Genomic DNA, 22,540 nt, shown 5'->3' on the forward strand with positions numbered 1-22,540 from the left:
AGCCCTTTGAGCACCATCAGCTGGCACCAACACACCAGTTAGTCTTGGACAACTGGGAAGTTTCCCTGATAATCCCTTCTAACCTACAGCAATCACAAGCAATAGGAATGTCTGTCTTCTTCTCCAGACTCAAACCAGTCGTGTACCAGGGGAGTTGAGGTTAATGAATTTTCTCCCCCACCATGAGGCCCCACAACACCCTTATCAAGGGATTCCAGTGAGAAGGAGGGGAAATCAGGCCAGGGCAGCAGAGAAGCACACCCTTCTCTTCAGCCCGGTGACGTCGTGTTCCTGAGCACAAACAGCATTTGCAACTGGGCACAATTTATGGTTGTGGTACAGAGACCAAAGAGGATCATCTTCCACAGCACTTCCCTAAGACGCAAATAAAAGTTTCTTTGTAATAGTACGTTACTTCCCCAGCCAAGTACGAATGTTACTGAATACTGCTGATTATAACACAATTACAGCTGCAGGAGATACCAAACACGTGTGGTTTACTAAAATCAAAGGCAGATACTTGGAATGTATATAAAATCCACAGCTTCAACCACTGTCCTGCCACCTTCATTTATTGGCACTCTGTTTCTGAGTCACAGCGGCTGTGTATTATTACTGTCAACAAGGAATACTCTGGAAAAGTGTCCAAATGAAAGTCAAGAAGGAATCACGTACAACTTTAACTTGTATTGAAGTACATGGCATAAACAGTGGTACACCTGAACCTCAAAGACATGAAGAACGCAGGGCACAGTCCTACCCATCAGACAGTAGAAGATAAAACATTTCAGGGTGTTCCAAACATCACAGCCTGACTAAACATGGTAATACTATCATTTCCTGAGACAAAACGAAGTACGAAGACTAAATAAACCAATACACAATTCACAAATGCATCCAAGCAACCAATTCTCGAATTTGCTTTATTTTTCTCTGCATAAGGAACCCTGCACAGGCAATTCAAATTAGAACAAAATAAATATGTGAATATTCATGTAAAACTGCCCTTGCTAATGAACAATTATACACAATGTACAACCCTTCATGTCCACTGGGAGGGCTTACAAATGTACTATTCCCAACAAAAATGCACCCAAATGTCTCCATGCAAACTTATCAAAAGTGACCAAAAAAAGGAGAAAAAAAATTATTGATCATACTTTTTTTTTCTTTTTTTTCTTTTTTACAATCACAAAAAAATAAAAACATCTAATTTTTTGTTACATTTAGAGTAACTAAAATGTGGCCACTGTTTATTAACATCTGCTTTTATGCTCCTAAAACATCTATGGTTACCATAAAATTATGTCAACAACAAATTGGACTTAGGGCACTATTTTCAGTAAAAGGAAGATGATTTTGTTCACAGAATGTTAATAATCTGTGTCTGAGCCCTCTGCATTGTCCACATTCCGTGAGAGCATATAATTGTCCATATCTATAGACCTGCAATTATTGATTGCATAGCGCAAACGCTCTGCCATGATTAGTTGACTGGAGTAAGGTGGGAGCCTCAGTTGAAAGAAACAAGTCTGTGAGGTAGGCAAGCTGTCGTAAGGCTGTGGAAATGGATAAAAGGTGGGACACCGGTAAGTTTGAGAATAAGAAGTAGAAAATGCAGCATATCCATATTTCATTGCTTCCACCTTCCCTGCCTCTATCGTCCAGCATTTTCTCAGTTTACCTCAATATTTCTCTTAAGAAGCAGACTAGCATCTCATGTTTACATCTCCTGTCTCCTCCTGAACGCTGTGACAAACTACTGTTGTATCAACTGCTCTGACTTACTCAGCTCGCTAAGGAAACACAACTATTGGAACTCTTGATGGCAATATTTAGCAACCCACTGGAAGATAACAAACAACATTCAAATTTATGTACCGTACCATGCCTTAACGTGAGGTGACGTGAAAGACACCTAACCAAAGATGACAGTCCAACCACTGTTATCTTTGCCCAAATATTTGATTCTTACAGTTAGAGAACGTGCTTTCACTGCCCAAAACAATGACACAATGCAAAATGTAGGCATCCTGTACACGATGCACTTCAAGGATACATCCTGTAAAACTCAGGCTTCAGAGTTTGTTAACGGTCATATGACAAACTTATGGGAGTAAAAATTATCAAATGAAAAAAGGAAATGCAACAGAAAATGACCGTGTACGAGTTACAACAGAAGAGGTTTGGTTTCCTCATGCAAGAGCTTGTCTTGACCTCCAATCACAGAATTACAGTAAATGCACCAAATGAATTCATATCCAATTCATGCAATGATCCAGCTCCTCCACTATTAAGATCCTTGGTTTTAATACCTCAGAGAATATCCTACTCCACGTTTTCTCTGTAAATGTACAATTATGGAAACCTGGCTCCTATTGCCAATGCACAGATTAAGCTAAATAGGAATAATAAATACAGATAATGTTAAAAAAAAAAGAATAAAAAGAACAGCATCTTACCCTATCAACCTTCATTATTTGGAATCGCTGAGAGATATCAGCTGTGTTGGCTGGTAATCGAGATCTTCCTGACACAAACCTCATGAAAAGGACTCTCTCCTCATTGGAAAATTCTTCCAGGGTATGCCAGAACCACTGCACGAGCTGATGCTGCTCATCAACTTCTCTGTATCGCACAACTTTCTTCAGAACTTCAACTGATATTTCTGGCATTCCACAGACCATTTGCTCCAACTGCTTAGCAGTCAGAAGAGACAACAAGGGAACGGGAACAATCCAAGACATGCCTTCTCTTACAGCAGCCACCTATTGCCCAAAACAGAAGAAACACTGGGAATGCAATTGTCTTACCTCTGTCACATACTGTAACTTCCAAATAAATGCAGTGGCAACTTATCTGCTGAGGAACAGGGTAAAAGGAGAGAACATCTGCCAAATACATTTGCATCCCCTGTAAGGTCTACCAAATCCTCTCTCAAAATTCTGGAGAATATTAAAGGTACAAAACTGAAATTATTTTTAATAATAACTGCAAATGACACAATATAGAAGAACTTAAAGTGCAAGTTATCAGCACAAATAATAGTGAAATCAAAAAGTGGTGCAGATATCATACATCTGAGCTGGAACAAAGTTGGTTTTTTTTTCCTAGAAGACATGATTTGGTTAACCTTGTTTAGAGAGTTATCTTCCTAATGCAGGTAGCAATACCCTGCATATATCTATACATGGAGTAAAAGGAAAATAATTTTCCTCACAAGTAATCAGCATATTTCATGCTTTTATGGGCTTCACTACACAACTGACGAAATACACAGAACTATGAAAATAGATAATTAATACTTCTCAGAACATTTAACGTTGTATTTTTAGTTTCAGTGCTAAAGGAAAAGAGAAACAGTTTTAAAAACCAGTGTTTGTTCATACTGTTTTCTTCAGCTGGACTATGCTGCTGTGACATCTAATAATACTGCACAGTAAGTATAGTTGTGTGGAGTTTCCCAAGAGGGGATGACAGTTGCAATGGTACTAACCTAGTGAAAGAATAGCACTTATTTCTTTTGTCAAACATGCATTTGCTAAGAAAAGTAGGCCTGGCCTAAAACAAGCAAACAAAATAGAAAAGTGTGCAGGGGAAAAACAATCCTCGGGGACCCATCCAAGATGCAGAAAACCAAGCTTTTCTTATTCTCTGGAATACGAAATGGAAACTTACATAAATAAAAAATGCTGTTCACGTTAACAGTGGAGAGGGTCATGATATGATTCTTACCTGACGGTCCATTTCATGAAGTCTGTACTCAATTGCCCTCTCCACATATTCTTTCCTGTTTGAAAAGGTAAGTGGGATGCTGTTCCCTCCAGGGATTATGGGAACCATTTTGCCATCAGCACTCTGGCCAACAAAAGAATCTAAAGGAATCATCTGTTACACAAAACAGAAAAGCTTTGTTCAGCTTAAGTCACTCGAGTGATCTATGTTTAGTATTTTACTATCAGTCATCCAGATTATACTCAGATCACAAACAATTCCAAATGCACATTAAGTCCCTGTTAGCCCAATAAAACAAACAGAAGTGTTAAGGTCAATCTGCTAAAAGCAATCACTTTCATAACTTACCTCATGGAAATTTTCTTCAGTAATCCCACTGTCTTCAATGTGAAGAATGCTGTTGAGGGTCTGCACATAGAGCAGATCTACCTCCTCCAAATCCTCCAAGATGAGTGGGATACAACAAAGTTGCTTCCAGACCATTGGAGCCAAATGAAGATCTAATGGCTTTTTTGTACGAATAGCTACACCCATGAGAATGCCCAAAAATTTAAACTGCATCAGATGCTCATCTAAACATGCTGAGGGGTTAAAGAGAAACCTGAAAGAAAAGATATCGAAGGCTACAGTATAATTTCTATGCTGCTTCATTAGAAGCAAAAGATCAAGTATTTCTAAGCACTGCACAGTAACTGCCAACACAATTATCAGCAACGGGTGATCACTACGACACACTGCAACATTCCTGATGCTATGCCCAATTCTGCAAGCCAGAAAGTTTGTGTTACAAACATGCCCTCCCCTTCACGTCAAAGCAGCATCACAACTTGGAGGAAAGAATACACTAGGGGCAATCATGAAGTCTCATCATTTGGTAAAAAAAATAAATAAAATAGTAAACAGAAGTTAATTTTCACCTACTGACACATGAAGTAAAAAGAAGTTCTAGATAACTTACCTATCCCTATTGTAGCCTACTTCAGCTGTGGCATTTGGGGAAGGAATAAGCAGGTCTACTACTCCAGTTTCAAGTTCCTTAAAAAACAATAACAACAGCAAAAAAACATTCTTACATGGGAACAACTGGAATATTGTGACATTATATAATACATTACAAGACAGAATATTGTACTACAGTGATGATAACTGCTTAAATATTCCTGTGTAATGCTTAAGGGAAAGAAACAAAATGGGGTGATTTTTATTCATAAAATCATGTTTATTTATAGACCTGCCTTTACATCAGAATATAATGGTTGTTTTACTGTGACTGCGCTGCTATGCATTGCTGATACTTGTTCTGGAAATGATCAGAAGCCCTAAACTCTACACCCTATTGGTACTTTTTTGCAAGAACTAGAGATGAAACAAATGTTTTCATTAGTTTTGTTCTGAACTTTCATTAGCCCTTTCTCATATTTAATGCAAACTGCTTAGGAAAGAAACATAAATCATGAATTCGAAAAGACAACAGCAAGCTGTCAGCAGCAGAAATATCTGGGCTCAAGTTAAGGTAAAAGTGCATAAATTCTGCTGGTGAAACTCCTTTCCAGCACTGAACCTGAGAAGTGACATTTATTTTCACATATGTGAAAACATACACGATCTTATGAAACATCTGTCAGAGGACAGAACTGAATGGATGGAATCTTAGTGAAAATATTGGCCGGGGAAAAAAGGGTGCCTGCAAAATGCTCCTGTAACATGTAGGGGCTATTGCAGAACTTCAAGGGGATTTACTTAACACTAAGTTGTACTGTGGTTTTTTTCCATCTCCTTGCTACAATCTAAAGGTGTTTTTTTTCCCCCCTCAGAGGCATTCCCCTCGGAGCCAGTTCTAGTACTGTGGCTCAGGACTGAAGAACAAGAAGAAATTGCTATGTTGCATAAAGGAAAATTGACAAACAAAATCAAGACAAAACAAACAACTCTACCAGGCATTTAAAACTGATAGATTTTGCCTACCTGACACATTTCTGTAATAGTGTCATCAAACACTCCCCCTGCATCATCAGCTCCTTCTCCAACCAGTTTCACTTTCCAGGCACGAGAAGGCAGGCGAAGGTCTGAAGCATTCAGCTTTACCACTTGCCTTGCAATCTGTACAAAAATGGGTTTGCATTTCCGACCCCTTTTGAAGAAAAGAAGACACAGCCATACAATGTAACTCATAAAAGTGAATACGTTACTGAAGTCATTTGTTCATATTGAGGACGTACAGAGTTTGATATGCAACAGGTTATGGAAAACGTATGAAGATCAGTATTTGCTTGGTATCAAAAACATTGCCTGTGAAAACAATACTGACCTGGTTGATATTCTTTTTACAGTAATCTGAGGACCATAGTTTTTTCCCTGAACCATGGTCTTCCCTATAGAGCGTACCATAGGGAGCGTGTACACTCGTGGTGCTAGCAAGGGTCTTAGCTGTCCTTGAACTATTCCCCATGTTCCAGCATTATAATGAGATGTACTGTTCTGCAATAAAGCAGTATGAAAATAAGCATATTAATAAAGGTCATTAGTTCACTTACATAGAATAAAACCTTCGTAATTACTCACTAGCACTTCAATGTTTCACAAAGAAGGTAGGCACTTCTTTTTTACAGCTTTGAGGACAGCAACTTTTTGAAAACTACTGGCATGTTAATATTAACATAACTGAAAATATATAATGGTACTTTGACAAAGCCTGGCTTAATCCAAATTTGTATATTTAATTTATTTTTTAGAAAAAAAAAAACCAAAAAACTTACAGACTCTACTACTGAGGCCTGGTGAAAAACTTGCTAGTGATATGGTACAACACAACAGGACTAAAATATATATTTTAAATGGAGTTTTACCTGATTATTGGGACTGAGGTTAAGTAATCTCCATGAAGAGTACATGAGGTCAGAGAAATGGTACAGCAGTCTGAGCCTTGCTCTTACTGTATGAATGCTCACTTCTTTCAGTGCCCCATACTGTGGTGGAATGGCATCAGGCAAGCCAAGCTGTAAAGGCACTGATACACCTGCCACAGGAGAGAGAAAACATCATTTCATAAAGGACTGCAAAACTGAGAGACTAAGGTAGTTTGAAAACCTGGGTGGGTGGATATAAACTAAAACCAATTTGTGCCCAACATTCCACAGCTCCTGTTACACTCATCCCTCATGAAACACAAAGACTAACTCACATGACCATACAAACCATCTCAGCTATTTACCTGGAGCTCTGGGTGGAACCGGGGGTGCTGTCCAGGCAGCACTGTGGCAACGTCCTGCTGAAATTTGCCGAATATTCTTTCCTTGCAGGACTGTTATTAGGGTTGGTTCTCTGACATGGTTAGTATGGCCAAGTCCAAGCTGACAAATTGTAACAGTTGTAAGACACAAATAAGAATCAACAAGTGTGATAAAGCTCCTAGAAAACTCTCAAGGAAAGATTCAGAACAAATGGTAAAAATGTCTACACCATATACTGGCTTAAAAACATTCGTCTCATAGATCTTTAGTTATGCTTGCATTTACCTTTTATTTTGGATAGAATATTACATCCACCCTTAATGGCAGTAGCAAATCTAGGTGGCAAAGAGGCTTGAGAACAGCTAGAGATTTTTTACACAATCTTTTGTACACTGAGAAATAAAGCTATGCTGCTAAGTCATCTATATTGCACAATCCTTCTCATGCAGTCAACACAGCTCATACCTCTCCCGTGCAATTTGAATACCACTTTTGCTCTAGCAAGTACATTCCTGCAAGTGTTTGAAAAAACCATCAGCATGAAATTTTACTGAAACTCTTCTGATTTTTTCCCAGTAGTTTTGAATTTTGTACTGTAAAAGTGGTAACTTTGTACTTCAAGAGCATACAAAATTGTTTCTACAACACCACCAAATTTTTTACACTGCAATGGAAAGTATACAAAATAGGCTTTCAGAATCAAGTTCCTCTACTCTTCTTTTTTACACTAAGTTTTTCTCTTCCAAAACAGAACAAAAGCATGATTGTAAAAACAGACAAACGTTCCTTTTAGAAATTATTCTAAATAACTTGCTCAAAAACCATTCAAAAACTCATCCCTGAAATGCCACAGCACTAACTTTGCCCAACACTCTTGAAACACCGAGAGTCAAAGCATCAAGAGGCTCGGTCTTATACTTGCAGCATACAAAACTCAACATCTGAAATCCTTCCAAAAAATGTGAGTTATACACTGGGTGTGGGAAGAGAATGGACGTTTAAGGGCAGTGATAAAAATCAGTGTCCCAAAGCAAAGAGAGTATTTAATATTCACTATTTTCTTTTGACTTGTAAAAATGATTTCATATAAAATTAATCTTTTCTTTATGAAAAGAATCTGATTGCCAACCATCGTAATTTTATTTTTTTTTTTAGTATTCAAACACAGTTATGGTAGGTCATGAATCAGTGAAGTTTCTGTCAAAAACCATTTCAACAAGCAAGCATTCAGATAGAATGATGTCAGTGCTTTCGCCACCTGCTGCCATGCAGGTGCACGGGAAATGAAGAAGAAAATTGTGGAGAAAACCTGAAATGTTATTGTAGCTGAGGAGAAGGAAAAGAACAAAAATCAAAGCTTGACTTTCCACCAGATACATATTCCAACCACATCTGTACAGTAATAACATGGTTAGAAATAAACAGGGACATACCTGCCCTTCGGAGTTGCTACCCCAAGCGTACACATCGCCTGTGGATGATAAAGCTAGTGTATGCTCTGCTCCTACAGCTATGTCTTCTATGAAGACTCCTGACAGTACTGGGACTTGCTGGGGTCTGTTGTGATTTCGAGCTCGACCTTCTGGCAAACCAATAAGGCGATCTGAAATTGCAAGGAAATGCCTATATATGTAAAGATCATCACAAGTTAATTTTACTTGCAGGCAGAAGTTGGGCAGGGACAAAAAGCAATTCTGAATACTCTTAGAACTGGGACATCAGTGTAATTTATTATGCAGAAATCTAGTGTACATTTCCTACAAAGCATTGCTGTGCTTATGGATACTGCTGAAGTAATTTGCACTTTAAAAGTGAAACAAAATCAAAATCTATTAAAACGAGTCATCACATGATTTTATAACACATTTGAATTAATTGACTCGAAATGAGAAAACGTGTTTAACTCAGCGATGCTGGCAATTTGCCTGCCCAGACTCTTAACAAATTGGGCAGATATAGACTCTATTAGGTAAAGCAAGTGTTCAAAGAACCCAGTGGTTCTAGACATATGAAATTCAATGAAATTTTATGGAAACACCTGTCAAAAATTAAATGAAACACCCTTCAAAAACTAAATTGTGAGGCTATAGTGAGATCAAACTACATACAGGCCTGAAATCCAGATCTGTGTCTACATTAACACAGCACTGTTGAAATTCCAAGATTACTCTTATAAATGTGTTAATGTCCTCCACTTTCATTTTTCATTTTCAGTGTACAAAAACATATAAGGTCCAAATGTTAGATTATCCTACCTTGTCCAAAAGTATATACATGACCATCTTTTGTCAGTGCAACAGAAAATTGTGTTCCACAGGCAACTTTTTTTATGCCAATTCCACAGAGAATATCCACTTTCTAGAAGGGTAAATGAGAGGACAAAGAGCTATGGCAGATATAAGACATAAGCAGAAAATAAACATGGATTTCATCTGTAACTTCTGTTTCCAAAAAGAATTTTTACAATTCCCTCAACGTAATACATATTTTGTAGCATTACTCTAATTAAGGCCTGTGAATGAATAAAAAAAACCTGAGACACTGTTTTCTTATTCTATGCACAATGATTCAAAATACCTTTTATTTATTGGGGTTGGTGAGAGGTGGCACGAGAGGAAGTGGACAAATATGTAAACAAGCTTACCCACAAATAGCAAAATTAAGAACCTCTCTCCTTTGAGCTAACCCTACAGTTTTCCCTATTTGTATTATCTCTGACGTAGGGTTAAGTATTATGTACTCGAAATTCTTTAAAATGTCATGCTTAGTATAACATACTAACAGAATTCTTTATGGTAGATTTTATTAGAACAGTATAGCATATAGAATTGATAATGTTAAAACTGCACGCTGAATGCCGTGTAATATGTTTAGCAACAGTGAAAATTTATGCAGAGAATATTTTTCCCTTTGAATTCTAACCTGTGGTGAGGATTTTGCAGTGGAATTTCCCAAACCAAGTTTACCATAATCTCCATCTCCAAAAGCCCAAACCATTGAACCATCCATTGACACAGCTACAGTATGATTGAGTCCACAGGCCACCTGGTTCAAAGAAATATGTTATTATCACAGTTTTTGCCAGTACTGACTTGAACAACCCAAATACGTTTAGGAGAAGAAAAACAGCATTTAAAAAAAAAAAAAAAAAAAAAAAAGATCCCTTTAAGGACATTCAAAATTCTATTACAGCATTTGGAAGACAACAGGCTGGGTTTTTTTTGCTTGCTTCCGCTCCCTCTCCTAGAACCAAAGAATAGCTTCATGCTAAGCATGCTCACTGCCTAGGAAAACAAAACGCGTCATGAATTCATACTTCATAATTAAATATAAATATGTTACAATGTTAAAGAAAAAAAGCAGTTTTGCAGAAAGAGGCTCAAAAGTCTGGAAAGAGATTAAAAAACCCAACATTTTTTCAAATTCTGCTATCACAATCAAAACTCAATCCCAAACATAAAAACAGAACACTGAAATACATTGACAATATTAGCTTTAAATGAAGATACATTGACAGTTTTAGATAAACCATGCCTGTCCAATCTGGTAACCCTCCAGCGCTGTCACTCTTTCCGGAAGTTTCTTATTGGAAGTATTTCCAAGCCCTAATCGACCATAATCACCATTTCCAAATGTAAAAAGTTTGCCATCTGCTGTCACCACAGCTGAGTGTTTGAAGCCACATGACATCTGGAAGTAAAACAAGTATAATTTTTACAGGCGTCTTGTTTTTTGAGGAGTAAACTATTACACACTGAACTATGCAGTAACTTCTTCATCTTACAAAACTTATTCACATTATAAAGTCATAAAGCACAGGTACTACAGCACAAATTATTTTAACAACCTACTTCTGCTTTATCCTCACAGTAATGTTAAGAGAAGGACAGGTGCATGCTTGTGTGGATACAGGCCTTCAGGCATTTTTGTTTATTTTTTCTTTTCTGTTAAAACCAAATACTGTCTTCTGGAAGCAGGTTGCTTGCTAAGCACAAATTCTAATAAATGGCATGAAAGAATGCTGAAACATTTAGCCAAAGCCTGGTATCTCTTTTTTTGTGCTGCTAAGCACACTTAGTAAAGAGAAGGAAAACAGGGCAACTCATTTTAAAGAACACTGTTATCTGACAAAGATCAAGATATAAAGTTCTGAATTGTGTCTACATTTTGACAGTCTTTAGATCATCCTTTTTTCACAGGCTCTTTCAAATTTTCAGACTTCTCAAGTAACACACAGTAATTAACATCACAGCAGCAATGAACCTTGTGATATTAACTATTTTCAACTGGGAATTATCAACTTGCTTCTTGCTCAGCAAGAAGTCAAAAGTTTTCCATTTTCATTCAGTACACGAATTCAAATTGGCAAGATTGACAGTAGTTCTGGAACATCTCTATCACTGACTGTACCATTTACCTAAAGCCAGTATTCCTAAGTAGTAAGTTACTGTATTTACAGTTTGTAAAAGGAAAAAATATGCTATGGAACCTGCACCACTTCTTCTCCTTGCAGAGCCTCTATCTGTCTAGGCCTGCGCTGTCTGTCGCTGTTCCCATGCCCAAGTTTGCCATAATCTCCATCTCCCCAGCTGAAGACTTCCCCACTTTCAGTCAAAGCCATGGAATGTCCATCAGATCCACAAGAGGTCACCAGCTGAGTTACAACAAAGCCTGTGAAAAAGAATAGAGAAAGCAATGTTTGCAGTAAATAAAAAAGAACTCTTAACATGCTTATATATCCAAGTGCCCCAAGGGGTAGCAAATTAAGTCTGGGGAAAGGCATCAACCAGGAATATACTTATCTTATTGTATCAATTCCCTTGTATTATTACTTTGAAGAAACTCTGCACCTTCTCACACACAACCTATGCTTCTGACCCGCCATTAGTTTTGAAATGCAATATCCTTATCTTAAGCAAACGTTTTTCCCCATAGCACTCTTGAAATTATGGAATATTAAGATGTTACTAATTACATAATAAGGAGACATAAACATCTAGTTTGTTTGTTCAATTTTCAATTAACAATTACAATATTTTAATGTCAACCTGTGAAAATAGCACCAACACAAATAATTACATTAACTATCAAAATGATGTTCACTATCAATCAATTTGATCTTTTCAAAACAGATTCACCTTGCAGTGCTGAAATGACTGTTAACACATGAAGATCATCTGAATTTCCTTGTCCCAGCCGCCCATAGCTTCCTTCTCCACAAGCCAAAACTGTGCCATTAGCTTGAATGACAAAAGTACAATTCTGACCACAAACAACCTGGTCAAGAAAAATACAGAGGAGTTTTTATGGTTTTTGGTTTGTTTGTTGTTTTAGATGCAGCAATCTGTATTACAATTACAATGTATCATCTTATTTTTTCAACCATTGCTTTCCTTTTGTGATTCTACCTCGATTCTGCATCTTTAGTCACTGCAAATACCTTCATGACAGCCCTATTAACATAAAACATCACTTACAATATGTTTAATGGACTTTTATTACCTAATTATATCATAACACACATTTCTTCACTGAAACATGCTACTGGTTTCAGCAAACCTTCTAGTGAGAGAAAATATAATACACTCCTACCTGAGATTTACTCAGTCTTGATGTTTCTATCCTGAATGTCAATTTTATCTCAGAAAACAAAATGAATTCTTAATTATGGTAGAAAATGCATGTTTTGAGCATACTTAATAGTAAATTCAAACAATAAACAGAAGACATTTTCAGAGAGAGATTTTGACAAACAATGCATGGGATAAATCAATAAAAATACAAACACGCGGCTCTCTTTAGGTGATCACCTGTTGAGCCTGAGAGAACGAAGGTGCTGCCACTGGTACCATGACATTTCTACCAGCTTCTGCTAATTGTCCATGTCTTCCTGCTCCCCACAGATACACATCACATTTACCTCCTAAGTGCCAATCCTATGGTGCAGCAGGAAAAGAATGCTTTAGAGAAAGAGTACTTGCAAAAGCAAAATAAATAAAATAAATAAATTTGCGTTTTACTAACCTCTGGCCTTGACGTTGCCCAGGACATTATCTGTTCATCCATACCATTGATCCACTTACTGTTATCCTATGTAACAAAAAGCACAGTTACCACATTCAGTTCAAGAGATGCACATTATTTTGCTGCTATGTCATACTCGTTCCCTTATTAACTATGAACAACATGGACATTCAAAGCACTCTACAAAAATACAAAGATAAGAGTGAACAGACAAAGCCTAGTTCTTTACTATGCCTACAAATGACACTGTTACTCATGGTTCACAGTCAAAATGTAAATAAAATTAAATAAAATTCATGATGAAATAATCTTTTTTAAAGTTTTTTGAAGCACGTTTTCTCTGAAGATGTTGTAAGATTGCTGATAATAATTTACCGATCCAATATTATGATACGTCAGCCAAAATAAAAAGTCATAAAGACCATTAACATTACTAAATAATTTGATGTAGGAACATGCCAAAAAGTTGTAGGAACATGCCAAACAGCCTGACAGCTTGATTTAGTTTGTGGCAACCCAGCCCATGGCAGGGGGTTGGAACCGGATGATCTTTATGGACCCTCCCAACCCAAGCCACTCTATAACATTATGAATATAGCATATTTCACCATTAGGAGAGTAAGTTCATCCTCTGGAACAGGCTCCAGGTCTGGAACAGTAAAGGATTCTGGGAACTGTGCTCCCTTTGCCAAGGCTTCAGCAGCTTTTATGGTGGTTGAGAAACATTCTAGCCAGGCCCATTCCGTGGGACTCCAGGTTGAAGGATCAGGGAGGCAGTTCTGGTGATGAGGTGGTACTGGGGGATTGCACAACAGCTGATCTAGGTGGAGGCCCACAGCAAGCGATGCCAAGCATTGCATGTAAGGACTGTGAACAAGCTGGTCTCCACAAACAACATGGGGCTAAAGGTGAAAGGAAGGGGAAAGAGAAATCACACATGCGCAGTTAGGAACATGAATTCAGCAATCTGCAAGTAGGATTTCTATAAAGCTAGTCCTACAGACAAATACTTTCTTCCATACTTACAGCTTTTCTAAAATTTTAAATATTTTCAAACTAAGAAATTGCTAGTTTGGAAAATATTGAAAGATATATGCAGACAAGATGTAGGAAATTTTGGGGGGGGGGATCTCAGTTCTGAAAGAAGCTGCTCACAAGCTCTTACCTTTTCATATGCATACTGCTCCTGAAGCATTATTGGCAAACGTTCCAAGAAAGCTCGCATGCAAGGAGCCATATTTAATCCTAAAACTCCTTGCTGTTTCAGTGCAGTTCTACATGTTGCAAGGATGTGATTGGAAGATATCCATTCTGATGTACAGTTCACTACCAACACATCCTGTTTAACAGCAGACACAAGACATGTTAAAAATCAAAAATTCATAAAATAAGGTCATTCAGCTCCACTGATTTACTATCAATTATCTTAGTTTCCAAAGTGGATAGAAAATATTTGTATTGTCTCTGTTGATTAACAGTCTGCTGAAGATCACTATGGAGTAGCTCACTCCACATTGTTACTTCTTCATACGTTACTTTCACCTTCGCAAGGCAGTATAATGATTATCATTCCAAGGAAGAATGAAAACAGATATTAACAAGCAGAGTTAATTTTTGTGAACAGCAAAAACATAGTTAAATCATCTCCAACACCAGGGTGGAATTCAGGGAAGACTTTCAAAGAATTTCAAATACTTAGAACCAAACCAAACAGCTCTACTAACAGGAGCCATAACTTGTGCCAAGTTCATCATTATTCACAAAAGAAGTTGTCTTCTGGAACAACCAGCTGTTGTTTCTTAATCACTTGAGGAAGTCAGGGACTCATGCAGGCTTGCATATATAGCTATATTGCCACCTTTGAAACTTCTGTTCAGATATGAGCAGTACTTAAAGTAAACACTGAAATAAATTCTGCTACTCCTTAAAAAAATTCTGATGTTGAGGCTGGTCTAGATTAAATTATGTTACTGTGTTATCTTATTTGTTGGGAGAAAAGAAATTCCTCATGCTGTGTAAATAAAAAGTCTTTATCCTGTTTTTGTGGCCATTTACAGTTGCTGCCAGTAAACAGAAATGCTGATGTAACCAGTGTGTAGAGTCCTTTGCAACCACAAATTCAGAAGGATTCTCCCCTCGACCACCCAAAATTCAACATGAGACATTAAAAAAAAAAAAAAAAATCTGTTTAGGCTCAAGCTGTAGTTGAAAGTCAAAATAACATATCTTGAAAATATAACAGTTGAGTAGGCTCGGTTATTCAAGCTGCTTTGTAAACAAGTACACTTCCATAACAAAGCCAATAAATAGAGAGGCCCTGTCTGCATAGTTCTTCCCATTCCCCCCAAAAAAAGACAAAGGGAACTTTCTTTTAATTCTTAATGACACGAACAATTGTGGAATTACTTTAACACACAGTGTTACCTTTGATCTGTTACAGCACGCAGCCACACCGACTTCGGGTATCCACACGGCGGTCTGAATAGCTCCAGAACCTATCACAACACTCTGCAGCACTGAACCATCCTGAGGAAAGAAGTGCTCTGTGTCACTGTGCAAATACAGCTACGTTTCTATTTAAATACATACAAAGCACATTCCTAAGGGATGATATTCTCCAAGCTGTTCAATAATGTCTTAAAAACTGAAATGCCAATGCTAAAAGCTAAAATCTGTCTAGCACTTCCACCATACTAAAGAGATAATATAAGAAATGATTCAGAATTATTAAATAAGAGACAACGTATGATTCCTGGAGAAAGTTCTTGTAGTAAAGCAATGTTGTTCCCATCTCTAAAGCAAGAATAGCTACTTCTGCAAAGGCTAACTAATAATAAGACTAAAAAGTGAATAAATAATAGAACCATAACCTACAACATACTTAACAGTTAAGTTTAATTTAAATGTATGTTTATTGTGTATCAGATTTCATCATTATTTTACATAACATTTCCTTTCATATTTGTAACACCCCAGAAAAAAAAAACGAAAAGTCTGATGCCTCAACCACTGGAGACAGTTATACTAAAAAAGTACATTACCTCTGTGATGACCTTACCCGTAAAGACCAAATATTCATGAGACCACCAAGTCCACCAGACACTAATGCCAGCCCATCAGGACTGAACGCAACAGTCCGAACAGGGGTAATATGTCCTCGCAGTTGAAATACACACTTGGCTTCAACTGTCTTTCTGTATCCATCCTGAAAATTATGTTGTAGTTATGGAACACTGAACTTGATACAGAAAAAAATTAGCTTCTATATTCTGTAAGAAATACTGAATATTTGTAGAGATACAGTAATTTCAATACGATAATTTAAAAACTCCGAAATTATTCTTGTCACATTATCACTGTTTCTCCACATACAAAATGCCACCAACACTAAAAACTACATTGCAAGCTGATGTAACACATGGAAAACTAATGTTGACTTAATTTTATATAGAAACAATTTTAAACCCTTACTGAATTTTATTATAAATTTATCAACTTAGGAAAAATAGAAGCAGTTCAGTATATAATTTTTAGTGAAGTAAAATTCACTTCAACCAATGACTTTTCAGCTTCTGTTCTGAAAATATCTACACACATACAAATGCAACATAAACACTTCTCTTTAGCAAATATCTTCTGTCAGGAAATCTGAGATTTGAGTAACTTGTTTACATTACCTCCTCCCTAACTTCAGAACAAGCAAAGACAATTTCTTAAACACTACATCTACTCCTACCTGGGCACTTGTTTCTTGGTCCCACCATCCTTCTGAGTATGCTGAGCTGGTCTGCAGTGTGACTGCTATGTCCTGAGGAACAGCCCAGACACACACCAAACCATTGTGGCACCCTCTAAAAGAAGTCAGGGTAAATCAGAAAAACAAAGTAAAGCTATTAATACAAAATATAAACAGAATGTCCTAGAAATATCAGATATCACTACCTTCCTATGAAACTATATCTATCTATACATCTAAAGTGCAAAGGCATGTAATCAATGGTTAAAAGCATTCTTTCTGTTCCACTCTCTATCCTCCCACTCCTCACGCCACACCTTTTCAACTTTCCCTAACATCACAGTCTCATACTACAAAAAGTATATGCAGAAAAAGTTCAAGCACAGGTCTATCATGCACAAGTCTTACAGCACAGAGAGAACAGCTGGCAACATGACAAGAGCCATGCTTTTCATTTTCACTCTGGTGCCTTAGAGTTCTCATGAAAACTGGTTTACTGAGCAAATGTTATTTGAAAAAACACAAAACTTCACTCTTGCCATTATTGACCAAGAAAAAAAAATACAATAAAGCCAAAACAAACAAAAACATGACATACGTAGCTAGCAATAGCTGTAACTTGGGACCTTTCCCTGGAAGACCACACCAAGCAATGCCATTCACAAAAGCTGGATGGGGCAGTGAATGCAGACGTCTCCAAGACCCTCCCATGTATGCCCAGAGTTTCACAATTTCTTCTTTGGCACATGTCAGGAGAATTTTACCAGTTGGATCCCACTTCATACTAACAATTGTATCCTATTAATTAAAAAAAAGATAAGAGTTGGTATGAAGTAACACAGTAGGAACAGAGAAAACCAGAGCTAATGCAATGTTTAATTATTGATAACGCAGAGCATTTTATTCTCAAATAAATTTTAACAACTAGAGAGAATGACTTGCCAATATGAATTCAGTACATCCTATTTTTTTTTATTATATTGAGTAATTGCAGAATTAACTTAATGGTACTGGCTTCACAGGCATATTAGGTAAAGGGCCCAATGAGGCTAACTGACATCAGAAAGAACAGGCCATAGGGAAATACTGAAGGATAGTTTTATTACCACAGCAGGCCCACTTCTGTGACTGCCATGCTTCAAATACCAAGACCAATTCATGGAAGCACTCAAGATGCTTTTATTAAACTTCTACTTTGGGAATTCTCTTCTTAGCCTAACAACTTATTAGTCCAGTCAGTAGTGACTTTTCACTACTGTAGTGACAAATTACAGACACTGAAGCAAAGGTTCAAAACCTTTGTGGCTGCATTATCAGAAAAAGGTTTTTGCTTTGCATGATGCTTTAAACTCTACAAAAACATGTGAAAGACAAAACTGAAGTGTTAAGAGTGCTGTTACAAATCAAGCCTTTTTAAAACCAAATACACCTTTAATACACTGCTGAATCTAAACACACTTTGCAATCTCTAATAGCAAAAGGATTATAATTCTTACTCCTTTTTTTAATTTAAATTTGGTAGACTGTTCCTCTGAACTCAACTGTGTTCAATGTACCAGAAATAAATAATCTGCTCTTGACTTTATAAATAGCTTTCGAATACACAAAATAGCTTAAGCAGATCCTTTCCTGCTGAAATTACAGATACATTTTTAAACGACTAACTTTACCTTGTGTGCATCAACTAAAATGATTTCTCCTTTTTCAAGTGGTTCCTTTGTTCCTATTAGCAATTTCCCATCTGAATAGCCAACTGCAAATGGTTTATCTTCGCTGAACCAGGCCAGGCATGTGACAGAAACTGTGACAGACAACACAAAGCTTAATTAACCCAAACTGAGCATCAGTCCTGACAGAAGTTTTTGACAGTGCGACTGCATAAAACATTAAATGCATAACTTCCCCCTCAAGTTACTTGACTTTTTTTTGTCTGAATATTTTCTTCAATTTGTATACAAAGACAAAAGAGAATGCGATCACAGAAGTGGAGATCATTTTGTAATTTTTTTTTAATCACTCTCCTTCATTAAAATACTTGGATGCATACATTCTTGACACAGGGAAAAGAACTGCGCTGGGCTGCTTCCAAGAAAACCACTGAAAGCAACGTCAGCCTTTGTTAGTACATATTGCCTCCATTGATTCTGCCCCAAAAATGGCACATTTCTAGAAGAAGCCACATTCTTTGTGGAAAACCAAAAACGCTACCCAAGATGTGCTATTTGATGTCCTCAGTCACCAGAACTATAAATAAAAATGGGTGTAATTATGGAATTCAGATGATATTGTCTACTAACCATCTATAGACAAAGGAGACACTGCAAAAAATCTGTCTCTTCAATTCTTTTAAGTCATACAGCCAACGTGGCAATTTAAAGCAAAATTAATGCAAATATTATAACCTCTTTTCCACTGCTGGTGAAAATGCACAGCTAATGGTGGTGACCAGGTTAAAAATATGTTGAAAAAGAATGTTTTGATGCTGAAAATTTGCCCCTTTAAATAGCCTTACAGTATTTTCTATATCTATTGCAGTTTCCATGGAAATACATAGAAGGCATTACTTTCAGAGTAACCTATGTATATTGCTTTTTCTTTTTTATGCAGGAATCTCAAAATTTAACTAAGGCACTACTAATTTTAATCTCTACTTAAATACTGATACAGTCACCTACCATCCTTTCTGTAGCAGTGTTCCAGTTCTATCCGGTGCATGGTTGAAATATCCACAACTTCAATAAGTCCAAGAGACCCATCCATACGACCAATTAACAATAATTCTCCTTTCCATGCTGCAGCTGGCCCTTCTTCTGGCCAAGCAAGTGCAGATACCCAGTGAGGCTGAAGATCTAATAATCCTTTTCCTCCTGGGAAAGCCCAAAAATATTTCAAAATTATTTTTAATTATTTAAAGCATTGAATTTAATTACCTAAATTTTTTTCATCTTCGTAAAGAAAATAATACAGCAGAAATACCTTCCACGAGAAAACATGAGAAGAGTCTATAGTCTAGAGCTAGAATATATGACAAATTCACTTAAGTGATGAGACAGTGAAGCAATGAACCAATAACCTACACAAAACATAGACAATAAATCTCAATGTTCATCCAAGACAAATAGCTTTATTAAAGGAGAAAGCTAAATTCTTCAGTACTCAGATCACTTACATTTTTCTTGTGAATTGTCTGTTAACACGGACAGTTTAACCACTGATTTTTGTAAGTACAAAACAACAGAAAGATGTTTCACAGATTACAAGTGACCAAGTGACTAACAATTTTCCCAGAGTTTTAAAATTATGGTGGATTAGTTAAAAACAGCACAAATGACAGGAAGGATGTTAGAGAATACATTTACAGACTCTTGCAAACTGAATCAATGAATTAAGAAAGGCCCTTCTGGATCAAGATCAGTCCTCCTTATCACAATGCAGTTTCTCTAACACATCTTAAAAGTATTTCCTTACCAGTTGTCATTCTTCCTTAGAAATCATTTGATATCACAAGCATTTTAATACCAGAATCTTTCTTGCAGTTATTTATGGCCTATTTATTTCCATTTCTTCCTGTATCAATACTATCCATTTGCTCGCATAGCTGCTTTTGCTCCACAGGTTTCTCCTAGTGTTTACTTTCCTAATGTAACAATTTATAATCTTCAATTTACAATCTTACTCCTCCCAGATCTTTTGTTCAACTAAACAAACCAACCTCACACATTCTACTCTCAAAAGGTTTTCCTTCTCATTGAACACTGTCATCAGCCATCCCTGCATTGTTTCAGTAGTTTTGGCACTCTCCATGCCTTTTGAAGAAGGTAAGTCTTGTGGACTATGGGAGAATACCATATTTGCAAACAAAAATCACCACAAGTGATCAAGTCTCAAACCTAAACACGTCAGTGACATCAAGAATTTGTACATTGTACTCAGTTCATCCATTTAGTTTTAAGACACGCATTGATTTGTGGTTAATGCCTTAATTAATGAAATAGATTGACAAGATATTACGGAAAATGGCAGATACTAAACTGGAGAGCACACACAAATACTTAGGTTAACAAATATTCAGTAACTTAGCAGTTTTATTTACAAATACATTTTAATGTAAAATGTTCACAGGTAGTCAGTGCATACCATTGACTTGCCATATGTTCACCATCTTTTCTGTAGCTCCAGCCAGATATTTGCCACTGATGCTCCAACAGATAAGAGACAAACTGAGGTCACTGGGTGACCCCAGACTTTCTTCAGAATCGCCCTCTCTGCAACAGTACAGAGTAATACAATTAAAAAGGGCACTTTTTTGTTTAGGCAGACAGGAAAAGAGAGAATTCATGAAATATTTAAACTAAAATCCAGAGTCTTTCTGCTATCATTTTAGATTTACACAATAAATGTATTCTTCCCTGCTCACAGTCCTACATTCTATTTAAAACAACTACAAATTACAAAATGAGTAGCATCAAACAAAATTTAAGAACTGCTAAGAAATCACCATCTATCAACCTTCTGGTTCATTATTGTTTCTTTACTCTTCTGAGTTAACTCACATAATCTGTACTGAGGAATCAGATTTTAATCTTTTTCTTCCTTCTTTTTTGGACACATCCAAATGATAGGAAAGTCCTTCCCAGACAATTCCATGAAAGAGCAGCAGGAACTCTAAGCTCCTGAAGCCCAGAAGTCACAAATTCTTTTTTTTTTCTCCCCACACTTCATTGCAATCACTACATTCACAATTATCATGTTATAGATTTAAACTGTTCACAGGAACCCTCCGAAGGAATATTTTATCTTTTTATTCCTCTCGTATATCATAGTCCCTTAGAGTAATATTTTAATAATTTCCCCTCATAATGAATGATTAAGAATATTTTTAACAGTTTTAACATGATCTCCTTATCTCTGAGATGACTCTGATCAGCATGATATTCGAGTTCTGCTTTCAAATTTATCTTACATTGCCTGCCATAAACACAGAAACAATCCTAGGAAAAAAGAAAGATGAAATGATTCCTGTGCAGAAGATACTGCAGGATTGGCTCTTCTCATTACCCTGTACAACTACAACGTAAATTAAATATCTCACAGTTATAAAGAATTGACTTACAATTTGTTGAGCACACATGTCTGTTGCAGTGAGTACTGCTTCTTGGTAACGTTCCACACCCTTATGGTGCCATCATTTCCACTAGTTGCCAAAAGTCCCTTTTTATTGCACCAAACACATGTCATGACCTACAAATGTTAAAGAGATCATGGCAAAAATGGAGTTTAAACCTAAAGCTTTGGTAACTTTGTTCACTAATAACAATGCAAACTTAAACCACCAGAACAGAGCATCCTGCGTTGATGAAAAACACAATACACTCTCCCACATTTACAATACTGTACAGTGTAAGTATATTTTATGAGGACGTTGCACTTGACCCATGCTCCATGGGGCTGCTATTGCACAGAGTACCAGAATAAGATGTTAACTACTATAGCAGAAAAACTACTGCAAATTAAGATCTAAATTGAGATGGACCCAAGTTGCGCCAGGCGAGGTTTAGATTGGATATCAGGAAAACTTTACAGAAAAGATTGTTAAGTATTGGAATAGGCTTCCCCAGGCAGGGGAGGTGGTTGAGTCACCATCTCTGGATGTGTTTAAAAACCATGTGGAGTGGTGCTCAGGGACATGATCGAGTGGAGGGTTGTTAGAGTTAGGGCAGCATGGCTCAGTTGTGGTTGGACTTTATTATCTTTGAGGTCTTTTCCAACCTGAGCAATTCTATGATTCTGTGATTCTACTACCTAGCCCAAGAAA

The 22,540-nt window shown here is 36.9% G+C and overlaps 1 protein-coding gene across 7 annotated transcripts in view; it reads right to left on the reverse strand.

Moving 5' to 3' along the window:
- Positions 1-896: 896 nt before the first annotated feature.
- The window catches only part of HERC1 (HECT and RLD domain containing E3 ubiquitin protein ligase family member 1), a 93,986-nt gene continuing 72,342 nt past the window's right edge, over positions 897-22,540 (reverse strand). For all 7 annotated transcript variants that reach the window (XM_052672014.1, XM_052672011.1, XM_052672013.1 and 4 more), the window contains exons 52-78: positions 21,839-21,966; positions 20,863-20,990; positions 19,401-19,592; positions 18,396-18,526; positions 17,324-17,523; positions 16,726-16,840; positions 16,048-16,194; positions 15,414-15,515; positions 14,155-14,328; positions 13,598-13,891; positions 12,990-13,055; positions 12,776-12,901; positions 12,104-12,242; positions 11,455-11,636; positions 10,500-10,655; positions 9,888-10,010; positions 9,221-9,323; positions 8,399-8,568; positions 6,947-7,085; positions 6,582-6,751; positions 6,044-6,213; positions 5,701-5,866; positions 4,694-4,770; positions 4,084-4,336; positions 3,736-3,888; positions 2,463-2,768; positions 897-1,559 (exon numbers count right to left, since the gene is read on the reverse strand). In XM_052672014.1, the coding sequence (XP_052527974.1) occupies positions 1,374-1,559; positions 2,463-2,768; positions 3,736-3,888; positions 4,084-4,336; positions 4,694-4,770; positions 5,701-5,866; positions 6,044-6,213; positions 6,582-6,751; positions 6,947-7,085; positions 8,399-8,568; positions 9,221-9,323; positions 9,888-10,010; positions 10,500-10,655; positions 11,455-11,636; positions 12,104-12,242; positions 12,776-12,901; positions 12,990-13,055; positions 13,598-13,891; positions 14,155-14,328; positions 15,414-15,515; positions 16,048-16,194; positions 16,726-16,840; positions 17,324-17,523; positions 18,396-18,526; positions 19,401-19,592; positions 20,863-20,990; positions 21,839-21,966 (4,296 nt within the window). In that variant the 3' untranslated portion in view covers positions 897-1,373. The remainder of the gene's footprint in view (positions 1,560-2,462; positions 2,769-3,735; positions 3,889-4,083; positions 4,337-4,693; positions 4,771-5,700; positions 5,867-6,043; positions 6,214-6,581; positions 6,752-6,946; positions 7,086-8,398; positions 8,569-9,220; positions 9,324-9,887; positions 10,011-10,499; positions 10,656-11,454; positions 11,637-12,103; positions 12,243-12,775; positions 12,902-12,989; positions 13,056-13,597; positions 13,892-14,154; positions 14,329-15,413; positions 15,516-16,047; positions 16,195-16,725; positions 16,841-17,323; positions 17,524-18,395; positions 18,527-19,400; positions 19,593-20,862; positions 20,991-21,838; positions 21,967-22,540) is intronic.

Source organism: Tympanuchus pallidicinctus, unplaced genomic scaffold (assembly GCF_026119805.1).
Source record: "Tympanuchus pallidicinctus isolate F22 unplaced genomic scaffold, pur_lepc_1.0 scaffold12, whole genome shotgun sequence".
In the NCBI taxonomy this organism is placed as follows: domain Eukaryota; kingdom Metazoa; phylum Chordata; class Aves; order Galliformes; family Phasianidae; genus Tympanuchus; species Tympanuchus pallidicinctus.